The 13,830-nt window shown below is 38.2% G+C and overlaps 1 protein-coding gene across 2 annotated transcripts; it reads right to left on the bottom strand.

The window, feature by feature from the left end:
- Nucleotides 1–443: 443 nt before the first annotated feature.
- Nucleotides 444–13,135, bottom strand: LOC103702043 (thioredoxin-like 2, chloroplastic). 2 transcript variants are annotated; one of them, XR_603250.6, is made up of 5 exons: nucleotides 12,640–13,057; nucleotides 12,048–12,230; nucleotides 10,948–11,112; nucleotides 1,374–1,443; nucleotides 1,108–1,241 (listed from the first exon to the last, which is right to left on the bottom strand). XR_603250.6 is itself a non-coding variant. In XM_008784327.6 (4 exons), the coding sequence occupies exons 1-4, from the start codon at nucleotides 12,817–12,819 to the stop codon at nucleotides 1,104–1,106; spliced, it is 666 nt and encodes a 221-aa protein (XP_008782549.1). In that variant the 5' UTR covers nucleotides 12,820–13,135; the 3' UTR covers nucleotides 444–1,103. The 2 variants fall into 2 exon arrangements, 1 of the variants encoding a protein (XP_008782549.1); XM_008784327.6 differs by lacking the exon at nucleotides 1,374–1,443 and having other exon boundaries at nucleotides 444–1,241; nucleotides 12,640–13,135.
- Nucleotides 13,136–13,830: the final 695 nt, after the last annotated feature.

Here is a 13,830-nt window from a genome sequence, read left to right on the forward strand (position 1 = left end):
CGGAGATTAGCACGAAACTAACTTATAGGACTACCTAGAGATATATTCAGGGACTCATATCTTGACTCAGCCTCAAGTAGTTTCCGTAACAATGCGTGAATCCAAGTTAGGATCACAATCAATTTGTCTTGCAATTCAAGAGTACGTTTGGTTTATAAACAAGAGCCGATTTATTTTGTTCCCAGGTTTCTTTTGGAAACAAAAATCTTTAATATAAATTGTTATACACGTGCTACAAGAACTTACGAGGCGTGCGAGATTTTGCTCAACTGAAAAACTTGAGAGTTGGATGTGACCATTAGTGGCAAGAAAATTTATTAGAATACCTTGAGATAAAGTTCGGATATTTGTGTTGGCACTGCAAGAACTTTGAAGGCAGCATGACTTTGTGACTTTTGTCAGCTGCAAAACTTGAGAGACGGCCCTGAGCACCGGTAGTAAGATTTTTCCTTTTTTTTTATAGACCACCTCAGGGACCTACTCTTTTGATTCCACCTTCAGTAGTGTCAGTCACGAACGCGATCTTTTAGAAAATTGAGAGATTTTGTAAGATAATTTCTATTTTAGGTGTTCCCGTTGTTCACTTTGTTTATATTTCACAACTTCATATCCCATACCAAGGTAGGTACAATGCAAATAATTATGTTGGCTACAGAGAAACTGCACTTCAGATGTAATCCATATTTTCTGGCATTTTATCATAAACTGCTTGGTACTATGAACTTTGGGAGATAAGGATCCTTTCATTCTCTGTTTCTGAAGTAAAAACCGGCGCCTTCAGCCAGGTCCTACTCAACATTCTTTCTCACATCCATACCAGCTCTCATTCCAGGCTACCTCCGGTCCATGTCATGTCGAACAATCTCCAACTCAAAATAGGCAAGAAGTCAAATAAGCCCCAAAGAATGCAGAACAGAACCAAGCAAGCACCTACTCATATCTTCTGTAGATTTTCTTCCCAGAATTCTCAAGCAGATCAAGTCAGAAAAGAATAAAAACATGAGTATGCTTCTTGGTTCGAGGCAGAGATATGTTACAGAAGAATTGGAGGTTTAATGTGAATTGCCTACAAGATCCCAGATCCAGACTAAATACTGACAGATTTACCTGGGGCTGGCTTCTGCAGGCTTCTCTTGCGTAGTTGGTGTTTCAAGCAGGTTAAGGTCCCCTACTCCCAAAGGTGGGCCCATACTACAGCGAGCAGTGTTGTGTGTAGCAATAGCATCCTTTATTTTCTGAAACTGCAGGTATACAGAGAAGACGAGCAGTCAAAATGGGCTGATATTTACAATAACTTTTAAAAAAGGAATATACAAGCACATATGATTTTTAAGTGAATTCAAGACCAACTATGATGCACAACTATCTAATACCTGAGGTTTTAATCTTCGAGTCAAGCACATCTTTCAACTTGCCAAAAAGATTGTACACATCATGTCATACCTTGGGAGTAGGAACAAAGTCAAGATCACAGTGCCCTTGATCATGCAGCATTATTCATGACATCTTAGTTATTTTTTAACATAATAAGGCCAGGAAACCCTTGTTATTTGGCAATTCAGTATTACCATTTATTTCCTTTCTCAGATGACAACCTTCATGGATTAACATTACAAGCAAATTTCCTAAATCAAGGACAAATGCCCAATTCTTAATATCTCAAGCAAAGTTCATGCGAATCATGGCAACTATAACAATCTTCTTAAGCAATTGGTCAGATAACTGCAACAGAAGATAGACCAATTCTCCTCCAGGTAAACTATTGCATGCTTAAATATGTTTGCTCATGCTGTCCATACAAGAAACGAGCACAAAGAGAAGTAGCATCAGTTAAATGATGGTGATATCTGGGAATGTTTCAAAAGCTTAATCTTTCCCAATAACATGTCATTTTGGTAATTAAGTGAAAAGCTAATGCAGCTATCAGATAATGCTAGTCATATTATTGCCATGACACTCGTCACCAGAGATTGAGAAGAAAACAGCAAGCTGACCACAAGTCCCTTACCTGTTCCAAGACATTTGCTATAGCACTCTTCCGTTTCTGATGTGTCATGCTCATGCACTGATGCACATGAGCAATTCCTATTATATAGCCATGACACTCTTCCGTTTCCATGAGCTAAGTTTACCCACAAGTGCTTTGCCCTTAAAAGACACATTTATTAACCACAAGTGGAGCCTATGCTTGTGCTATGCTGGAGAACTGCATTTTTTTTTTTGGATAGATGAGCACCTACTATAATTATTAGTTAAAGGACAAAGGAAAATGGGTACCTAAATCTAAGTTTACCCTCAGTATTATGATCAACATTCAGCTGAACAAAGATTTGCCTGACTGGGTTTGTAAATATGGACGGCTGTAAGGTCTTAATATTCCATTTCAAGATTTACTCCATTATCCTTGTGGGAGGCCATCCGTGCTTTATTATTTCTGATTTTGCATATTATTTATCCGATCTCAATTTCTAAGGATAAGCTAGTTTTTCCTTATCCCTTCAAATACAACTGGGAACTGCCACTTTCTCCCAATGGCACAGAAATGATTTTGAGCCACAGGCAAGAGAAAGAAGTGAGCCGGGGGGTTGGGGTGGTTGGAATTAGCAACTTAAGGATACATGAATATATATATATATATTTCTCTTACAATCAAAATTTGATACATGCCAACTGGGTCTACTTTTATATAGAACCTGTTGAGAGAAAGAGCATTAATAAACAAATAAATGCTATAACTGCCAATTAATTTTATTGATAAGACATGTTACTTAATCAAATTTATGTTAAAAAAATCTAGCTTCATCACATGAAAGGCGGGCAGATAACTTGCAACAACTCCAATTTATACTTAACACATTCACAAAAGGGAAAAAAAAGAAAAAGAAAACTACAGGAGAACCTAATATATAAAACCTTTCATAAACGTTTCTTCAAATCTCAACTCAATCTCAGATTCTCAGCAATAGATGAATACATATAAAAAGCTTCAGAGAGAAAATGGTGTATTGCTCAACAAACAAAATCCTTATGGGTTAATCTGAGAGAGTATCGAGGCATGTAGTTTTTAATCAACACAATTAGAAAATTATAAGCATTTCAACAGTAGATATGTCATTAAGCAGAAACCCAAAAGATTGGTGGCACGTTGCAGGGATGAATAAGAAAAAACAATAGAAAGGTACCGAGTCAGGGTTGCCACTGCTTCTTTTCTTTCTTTTCTTTACCTCTTTTTCCCTTTCTTTTGTCATGTATCACACCATATACATTAAGAATCAGGTTTGGCCTGTGAATATTCTCAGGTGCACACATAAACAACCTTGTTGCATCTTTGCCTCACTCAGATTTTGAAGTCCTGCATCTACAGCACCTAGCATTGTAGCTTAAAGTTCTGGTCCTTAAAGGAACCTGCAAGATAACATGCTTCTGTGATGCTAAGTTATAGTCTTCCAGTGGCACAATTAGTGCAACCAAACATGCCCTAACTAGAACATATTCTTACTTTCTGGCTGCAAGCTGTAGTTTGTTTAAAATCCATGAGATTTTAAACATGCCTCTAATAGGTAACAACCATCTAGGTCACCCCAAATCAGCTTTTCCGATTTTTTTTTCAACATTTTTTGCATAGAGAGCACAACTGGTTTTTGGTAGTGGGCTTCACCTGACAAACCTCGACAAAGTTTTCACAATGGACACCCTTTCTGTCTCTCCTAATAAATAGAGTTTCAAATTTGGATGCTATGTATTGTGTGTGTTGCTGTCTTCGTGTTTAAGATATATACAGTTTAAATGTCCCTCTAGTTGAGAACAAGAGGCAGACTCACCAATAAACAGCTTTTTTCTGGATATTTCCTACATTTTTGCATTGAGAGTGCAACTGGTTTTTGGTTGCATGCCTTACCTGATACACCTCATATCCTAGGTTCTTGCAGCAGGCTCCCTCGCTTTTTTTCTTTATCAAAAGCTCTGCTCTCCTCCCTTCAACCCATCCCACTACCTATAGCATTAGCCTCACCTCTTGTCCTCAACCCTAATAACACTGTCTATTGATGACAAACACATGACCTCTACCATTACCAAGCACAACCAGACAAAGCCTAATTGCTGGGGATGATCGTATGATGCTTGATCTTCACCAACCTCATTCATTCTGGCATGCTCTGCACTGCCTAGGCCTCCGTCATGTCCAAAAGGACACATCTGTCTCCACATGTGTCCCTATATCCCCCAATCATTAATCTTACTATGACTCTGACACTTTTAGCAATGCATGTACCTTCTGCTCTCCAAGAAAAAGTCCCACACCATCTCCCCAGTCCCACAGCTCTGTAGCTGCTGATGGTTTGGATCTAGGGACCAGTCACTGCTGACATTGGATATCTGAAATTCACCTACTTAACCCATTCTCCCAGGCCAATTCCACTCCCATACATCACTATGTTGTCTCATTTTTCAGCTATGCATGATTTTGAGGGCCTTGTCACATCTCACCTGTTAGCAACTGACCCCCATCCAGAGCTGTGCACCACACACAAATGCCACATGTTGGACATGAGAAAGTTCATTCATTGCTTTACCACAACTGCCACTTTTAATTCCAATAGAGGACCTGTAGCCATGGCAAAGATTTTAGCTGACACAAGGTCCAGTGTTTGTTGAAGAAGGAGATGGTGGATGCACAAAATTGGAAGATTTGATGCTCAGGGTTGAGTGCGATGGAATCGTACATCACAAGGGCCATTTTTATATTTTTCTAGGCTTCTAACAATGAAGAGGTCAGAGTTTGGGATCTTAGCAAGCCTTTTCCAAAGATGACTCTGGGTTCTGAAAGAATAGCAAATCTAAGAGTTTACCAACATAAACAACCTAATGGAATTAGCGACCGGAGATCTTTTGCAGGTTGAACTCAAAGCACTTTGATGTTGGTTACATACTCAGTGATTCAAACAGCATTGATTCTAGCCATAAATGTGGAGAAAAATGAGGTTATCATTTTCAAGTTTCACTTAGATGAGAAGGAATGGACTTGTGAAGAAAGTCTTTAAGGATTACTCTCTTCTATCTCTTAGGTGATGATCATCTAAAGTCTCTTAATCTTAATATAAGATGCCTCTAAGCTAAGAGACCACTACATCTAATTCAATGATAAGTTCTATAGCATTTTCACTTATCTCAATCGCTCGATGGCTCACAATATAGGATTATTCAATTTGGAAGACAGAAGTCTCCAACCCATTGTTTTGGACCAGCCATGGATGAATTGGTCGCCACCAACTTGGTTTAGTCCTAGCTGGTCAAAGACAGATAGCAAGACATATATTCAATTTTAGGAATTGAAGTTCACTTTGACATACAATAAGAAAACGCTCCATCATTTACGACATATCAGACCTATATCATTCTTCATGTTTATCATTTTAATTGGGGTTGAGATCAAGTTCAATAACATGAAAGCTTGGCCTTTGTGAGCTGTAGAGCCAAAAGTTTCATAAAGGGGAGGGCATTTAGCAATGCTGTCATATTTATCATGTTTTAATTTAGTAATAATTTAAAAAAAGCAATTTAGAAACCTGCATAAGATAAAGCAAAGTTGCTGAATATTGAAGACAAGAAAAAATGGACAAAGAAAACAAAAATAGGTAGCAAAGATATATGGCATGAATCATTAGAGGGTGAACAGATCTCAGCACTGATTTTGGCTAAAATCAACCCAACTGTTCTCATGAACATGATCTCAACACGATTTTTTAACTTTTGCAGGAAATTCTAAATGTTTCATTCTTGCCTTGCATTTGAAGAAAAAAGGACAGCAAACTCAATAAGTTAAACAGCAATATTATATAGTAGATTTTTTTTTTGATAAGAAATGCAATCTTTAGCCGATAAAGTCTTGAATTCCCAGCAAACTTTCATCTTGAATGAAAAGGTGAATTTTACACTCTACTCTTCAAATAAAAGGAGGTAAGGGGAGCGACAGGTAGTGGGGTGTTCAGGTGGAGATAGAGGGGAGAGAGTGATTTGAGGAGGTGGAGGGTTAGGCAGAGTGGTAGTGGTCAATAGATGGCCATGTTGTGAGGAAACCGGTGAGTGGTGGTAGTCGGATGACAACCATTGGTTTTGGGAAGGAGGCTGGTTGGTGAAGGGCCACAGTGATGGTGGTGGTCAAGCAACGGCCATAGTGGGAAATAGCGAAGGAAAGGTGAGGGGCCTAATGGTGGCAGTGGTCGAGTGGCAGCATAATCAGAGAGAAAGAGACAAATGTGGATAGGTCAATAGTATTAGAGGTGGTTGAGCCATGAACATGGTAGAGGGAGGGAGGAGAGAGAGTGGTAAACATACTTAGGATGGAGGCATAGATGTGAAAACATGATGATGTGGTAATGCCCTATGAGGAAAAGGTGATCAAGATTCGAGGCGGTTGATACTAAATATTACATAATAGAGGAATTCTTGAGGTCTACTGCTAACCTTGTGGGATCAAGGCTTCCCACGGTTTTTTAACCCCAAGGTACGCAACCTGAATGGTCAATCAATCCCTAGTGAGCTTTTGTCCCCATGATTCAAAAACTTTACCCTTCCCAAATATTTTATCATGTAATCTTCAAAGCCAATTTTCAATATTACTCGGACACTACGTTTCACATTTTCTGCCATGTCCCCACGACACAACACAACATGTGACCATAAGTGCCCCACTTCTCTGTCTCACTTAAGAAGGGGAGACGAGAGAGAGAGATAAAACAAAAGAAAGTGCGAATGGTTTGTATCATGGTTAGCCATATTGAACCATGTCGCCCGATATTGGGCGTAATGTATCGTATCGGTAGCAAATTGATACTCGATACCGAGGACTAGCAAGTGTCGATACCATGAACCGACCTATACAACATTGTCTCGACATGATACCAATAAAAGTACCAAATTGGTACTGCAAACGATGGTTTGCATACCTTTATAAGTGTTCCTTTTGAATCTTTCCACCATAAAAATAACTTCTCTTCTACTCCCTCGTCTCACTTTATTATCCTTTTTCTTTTTTTTTTTTGGTTCAATTTCCTACTCTCTTAGCTAAACTAGAGAAGGGCTAACAATTGTTCCCTTCACAACTTAACCTTTCTCCCTGGCCCTTCTAAAAGGATTTCTTTTTCAAACTTTTTATATTTCAAATTTTACATTAAGATGCGACAACCCTGTTGTCTTGTCTTTGCTAACATAGAACCCCATCATTTCCTTCTAAATTCATAATTCTTAATTCTTGCTGAGATTGGATAGCACACCTTACCCCTTCTATCTCTTAAGACAGCTTCCTTGAGGCCTTGAAAGGTGGTAGAAAGAGTGTATATTAAAGGAAACACAACACCGCTAACATACACTCTCCATGCCACCCATCATTTGATTTGAATATCAATAGTTCAAGAGCAGGGATACGATAATCTCACACATAAAAGTTCACAACAAACATGTTGCTTCTTCATTGCTTCATTTACAGTCGGTCATATTGCCAACCAAAAATTCACAAATTAATTGTATAACTTTTTTTATCAGATTTGCATGCTACTTAAGAATTTCTACTATTCTAGAATAGTATATATGTTTATAGTCGTCGTGTCCACGTACATATTTTTTTATGATTGTCATGTTGGATACCTCAAGAGACTTGGATACTTGACACCCATGTCCCATGTCCAGGTGGCATTGCCAATTTCACCTAGGAAGACTAATTAGAGAGAGGGCAATCATAAAGTATTGCTGATGCTTCAAATCCTTTATCAAATGTCCTTATGAAGTCTAAAAAACTAGCAAGTGCTCTATATCAACCCTCTCAAAACACATACAAGTTATCTGAACCTCTCTTCCTCTTCTATCTAAGCGGTTCCAAGTCAAGATCTCCACCCAATATGACAAGCTAGCTCAGCACTAATCCTTCTGTGAAACTAATCCTATTAAACCAATTATTAGTAGTCTAAGAAAAAGAAAAGACTTAGAAACCTTCATATAAAATCAGTTGCCCCTAGAGTACAGCTAATAGAAGCCCTTTACGAGCTCCAGGAAGGAGGTTAAATCCTTAAAATTCCTCATCTCTAACATCTCTCCATAATAAAGGCAACAAGCCACTTTTATTTAGTCTCTCAGAAATCATGTATTAAAGCACTTCCACGAGGTTCACCCAAAAAAGCAGCTCCCTAAGCCATGGGAAAGAACCAAGGAAATGCGATAGCTAATGCTAGGATCTTTGAGAAATCATTTACATAAGCATCCTGGAGCAATAAGGCAGAGAGAAGGAAATAACATCTCCAAGACTTTAAGGCCATACCTATAGACCTATTCCTAGACCAAAAGCACTGTAGGTTTCTAAGATTCCCCTGTTCTCCAAGGGGCATCATAATCTTTATAGATTAGACACTCCTACAAAACCTCCAAGGAAATATTCAAAATCCTAGGACAGTAGCACTATTTGCCTTAAACAACTAGAATAAACAAACTACAAAGATAGATAACCCCACTTTCACTATAATAATGAACTACAAAGATATGTTTCTACCCCTTTCACCTTAACTATAACATAAATAAGACCTCACACAATGCTTTGTCATCCATATTACTTACAACTTCACCAAAAACAAAGACAATTGGCACTCATCTTCCTTGAGATATTTTAATCACATAATATAGTGACTTGCTATACAATTAGCAGAACAAGACATAAAGAACCATTTAGATATTTGAACCTCTAGAAGAAGCCCAAGTAGCTCTCTACTTGTGGTATAATTAGAAAATAGGTGTCCAACCAATCATAAGCCTTGCTCAAAAAATTAAAAAAAATTGATAAACCTTTTATTTCAACTCATATTATCCACATGCCTATGACTAATCACTACACAATCTACTACCCATTGTTCTTCCATTAAAGTCATTTGAATGTTATGAACACAATTCAACATTCTCTTTATCAGCTTTTTTTAGTGCCTTTCTAGAGAACAATATGAACTCCATCTACAAACTGACTATACCTAAAAGTCTTTCATTATTGAACTACCTTGAAAATCAAAGAATAAAAGTGATCCTCCCATCTTGTGATAAAACTATATAAAAAGGATGAAAAAATAGTCAAAAGAGCACATTCTAACACACTTCCTACATCTTGTGTTCAATCTATGTCTTCATATCCACTTAACTATAATGTAACTTTCAGGGTACCATCTTTATGTAATAGCATGCAAAAATGAGAAGAAACAAATATGCCTCCAAAATCCATCGTTTACTTTGGACCTTGTGAATCAACTTTCTTTCTTATAATTTTGCGGAGATTTAACAAGATCATATCTTATTTCCTTTATTACAAGGAGTAACAATTTTCAGGTAAAGTCACGCATAATTGTATAAGTTTGCCAATTTACATACAAATTTCTTGTAGATGGACTTCTCAAAAATAAGCAAACTTTACTATTCTTGCTTCAAACTATCTCATTGCCCTCCATCAGCTTTCATAAGCACGCCCAGTTTCTAAGCACTCAACAGCTTTGTCGCTCTACAACTACGCACTCAACAGTATTTAAGATATATTATTACGCACATTGACTGTTATCAAACAGATCCTTATCGTGTTCCTTGATATTACCTTACAAAGTTCTGCCTTCCATAGAATCTTTAAGTAGCCTGTCCATTCAAATTAGATGACCACCCACTAGCATTGTTTGCCTTCAGCTCCCCATGACGAAGCCACCAATGTTCAAATTATAAATCCTTTAAAACCCATGGTTCCCCAAAACATATCCATCATAATCACAACACATGCAATTTGGGAATAAATATTTCATCCATGATGAAGACTAGATGTCTTTTGGATGTTTGATTTGGTAGATTTTCTCCATATCATTTAACACCTTACATTTCTTCACTAGATCTCTAAATTGACTTGTTAACATATGAAAACGACCAAGCCCAACAACGGATAATCTCACAATGCTAAAAGCCTAGTCACGCACTAAGATCCACCTCAATTTGTACAAGATGATTTGAGTTCCAAATTACTTACTTTGAAGGATATTAATTGGTCCCATGGGCTGAACTAATTTTGTAGAAGCTAGTACAAGCCAACATGATGACATATTATTTCAGCCCGTAGGAAGAATTACTTTTTGTGGAAGCTAGTACAGGCCAACATGATGACATACTGCCAGAGGCACCAGGGACGTATAGCATCAGAAGTTACTCGATGGTCTAGCCTTTACCATGAAATCTGAATACCACATATCCTGTCTCAAGGACTAAAGCTCTACGCTCGTCAAAATAATATAGTCCAGCACGATGCCACTTAACAGATGTTCTGTAAGAAAAATCTATTTGACACTTCCTGATCCCAGGCCTTCCTCCTCCATCTCCTAAACCTTATGGTACAAACTGTTTTATTCTGTATCTGCTCATCTTCATGGAATAAAAATTTCATGCATCAATATTTCTAAAGAATTTCCTGACCAACACTAAATAAGAGAATAAATATGCCTCCGATTTGGCCCTAAACTTCCATAAAGTGCTTTAGTGGATGTAGTATCTTAATTGCTGTGATCAAATCGAGCATTACTTTTTTTTCCCAGAAACATAGCTGAAAAAACTACAGTGCTGAAAAATTTTACCCAGAGTATCATTTCATGAAAGCTTTACTTCTGTATAATCTTCCATATATTATGGTAAATTTGTTATTTTGATTAATAATGTGATATATTAAGTTCAAGATTTAATGAACAAATGAAGCATGCAATCAAAGATGCTAGGCATGTAGTCAAAGGAGCTGAGCACATGCAGAAAATGATTTGTATGGAATGGTGGAAAAACAAGTAGTTGGATACAAAGAAAAATTGGAGTTTATAGCATTAGAATACAAACTAGCAAGTTCAAGTTAAGATACAATGGAGAAAAAAGGGTTCAGATAAAATGGAGGAAATGACTCACCTTGGCTAGGGAACAGGAAAAAGACTCCAATCGTCCATCAGCACCACGATAGAAATGAAAGTAAGGAAGCACCCTAACATTCAATCTTTTGCACATTGGCTTGTTTTCATCAAAATTTACTTTTAAGAATACAATGTCGGGGTTCTCTTGAGCTGTCTTACAAAGCTGAGAGATCATTCCAAGGAAAAGAGAGAATAAATGGCTATACAACATATAACTACCATCTCGAATATCGAAAGCATTAGATGTTTCATCCTAAAATAATTAAATGCTATAAAAAAACCTAATGTATGTTTCCAATAAAGAAATCATTAGGTATTTCATCATAAAATTAAGATTATACAGAATAAAACCTCCAGCACAGAATATTTAGTAAACACCAGGAAAAATGAGAACTCGATGCGAAATATGATGGAACTAAACATGACTGACCAGGAGCTGCATGCGGGAAAATAAACGCATAGTCCTCTTATGGCAAATTTTTAGCCAAACATCGAATGGGAGAAAGATAACATTTGTCTGAAATTAAGAGAATAATTAAGCACGCAAGGAGACAGCTGGAGGGATAGTACTATGCTGGTATTAAATTAAGCCTATGCCATCAGTTCGTCATCAATGTTTTTGTATGGACAACAAAGCACGCAAAACTATTTATAGAAACTATCTTTATTGTCAGAAGAAAATAAAAGTTAACAATACCCATTCTCATAAAATTACAGATATCGAACAAGAAAATCATTACATCAACAAAATACAATAAAAAAGTCAAAAAAAAGTCTTCTTTTGGCAAAGATAAGCATGAATGATGATATTTTGAGTCCATGATTAGAATCGGAGAATGGTCTATAGAAGCAATGATCTTCTCTTTCTCTTAGTTGGTGTCACTTGCACCATTGATTAGCAATTACTATGGCATTGACTTTGTGGAGTCTTCCGAGTCACTAAGTGAGACGAAGATACCACCAATTTGGACAAAATACAGCTACATGAAAAACCTTAAAACCCTAACTTGTTCAGGACCTGAATAAATACCAATAATGCTGAGCAGATGGGAATGCAAGAAATCAAAAACTCAGAGCATAAAACTTAAGTAAGGTCACCTTCGGGTATAAGGCTCGGCAAGAACCACACCAAGTGCCGTAAAATTCAACAATAACAAGCCTATCGCCAGCCTGGCTTAATGCATCCAGAAAATCTCGCGTGGAATGGATATCAATCATATTTGGTCCTGCATTCTTCTCCCACCACTTTGGTTCGTTGTTGTCAGCAGCAACTGCATGCACCTGAAACAACAGATCAATTAAGAAGAATAACGTCTCCATGGGCAAACAAATAAAGACAGGAAACTATCAAGAACTACAGAACGAGGTCACCGAACTCTGCCATAGAACCGCTTTATTGTCCCCAAATTATCTATTCTTACCGACTTTGTCTCTCAAGGACATCAAAGGACACGTTGACTTCCTTCACGTGTCGACCCACATCCTCTTTCTCGTCTCGCCATGAACCCTATCGCAAAACCTCTCCATTACAAGACCACACTAATCTGACCCATGAACCACCACCGGGCTAACGATGCCGTTCTTGAAATTGTTACCTTTAAATTGGTAAAATTCGGCAAAAAGATAACCAAAGATCCCCTACTGTTCTGGTTATTCCGGTGTAAAGAAAGGGTAAAGAATAAGATCATACCTTGAGATGAGAAAACCGCTTCGGCCGGTGGGCGAAAGCAGCAGCAACGGCAGAATCCAAGCTAGTGTTCTGCGGAGGCCTTCTTCTTAATCTCGAGGAGTTGGTGCAGCGGAGAGGGGATAAGAGCGGGAGACGAGAAGGGAGGAGGAGATAACAACGGAGGAAGAAAACATCGGCCATCGATGTGGGCGACAGGCGTTGGGCAGAAAGGGGAGCAGTTCGGAGGAGGAGGAGGAGGAGGAGGAGGAGGACTGGAGGAGACCGCCTTCTCTTCTCGCCTCCTTCGTTCAATTCGTCATCCAAGAAACAACGGGAGATCCGTTTTCCTCTTGTTTCTTTTTGGTTCTTGATGAAGATGGATGGAAATTAGGTCGAGGGGGAGTGGAGGGGCGAGGCCGAGGCCCTCGCGGGTGTGGATGATTTTATCTACGGACGGAGTAAACGAAACTTATAAGGGCTCGCCGTCCCCACAAGTTCGCGCTTCGGCGTGACAGATGAAAGAAAAGACCGCTCTGCGGTGTCGACTAAATAAGCGGATCGAGGGAGGCCACGAGATGCAGCATTAAGCAGGGCAGGTGGCGATAGATTGGGTCCGGATCCGGATCCGGGTCCAGCCTGAACCAACTCAGCTACCTATAATATTTTGCGTTTTTCAGGGTCTACTATTGTGATGACCCATACGAACGTATGTTTAATTCCATATCAATTATTTGCTGAGTAAATTTTAGATACTTATACAGGATAAAGAAATCTAAATAATACTTTCCGACTAGATATTTTGGGTGAAGTCTTAGATTGTTACAACTGGTATCAGAGCGAACCTGACCCATAATCTATGTGGAACAAGAAATATTCTAATATGGATCCATTGGGACTGACTACGGGCCGATCGTGGTGTTTGTAATTAGATTTGAATGGATTTAAAAAAAGAGGAGAGCAATGTCTGCTATCAGCATTGGTACAGTCAAAAATCCAGCTTTAGTCTGCAGTCCGCGCTACATTGATAGGCATAGAGCGCCTGCTTGCTTAATGCAGGCAACAATGTCTTCTTTTACATAATCCTGCCAGGAAAAACATGCTGTAAATTTCTTGAGTATTTGTTGTTTTTTTGGTATTTCGGATTTATTAAACTAATCTAGAATAAATATGTTTGTGAGCAGCAGAAAATAAAATATCTAATAACTCAGAAAG

Source organism: Phoenix dactylifera, chromosome 5 (assembly GCF_051530095.1).
Source record: "Phoenix dactylifera cultivar Ajwa chromosome 5, Ajwa_hap1_PhDact_Kaust_v1.1, whole genome shotgun sequence".
Classification (NCBI taxonomy): Eukaryota; Viridiplantae; Streptophyta; class Magnoliopsida; order Arecales; family Arecaceae; genus Phoenix; species Phoenix dactylifera.

What these genes read in the sequence shown, in the direction of transcription:
- LOC103702043 (XM_008784327.6), bottom strand. Translation starts at nt 12,819, where the DNA reads ATGGCCGATGTTTTCTTCCTCCGTTGTTATCTCCTCCTCCCTTCTCGT. An exon ending in GCCGAGCCTTATACCCGAAG is followed by an intron (nt 11,113 to 12,047) that starts GTGACCTTACTT and finishes ATGATCTCTCAG; the next exon opens with CTTTGTAAGACAGCTCAAGA. An exon ending in TTTCCTGTTCCCTAGCCAAG is followed by an intron (nt 1,242 to 10,947) that starts GTGAGTCATTTC and finishes GTATACCTGCAG; the next exon opens with TTTCAGAAAATAAAGGATGC.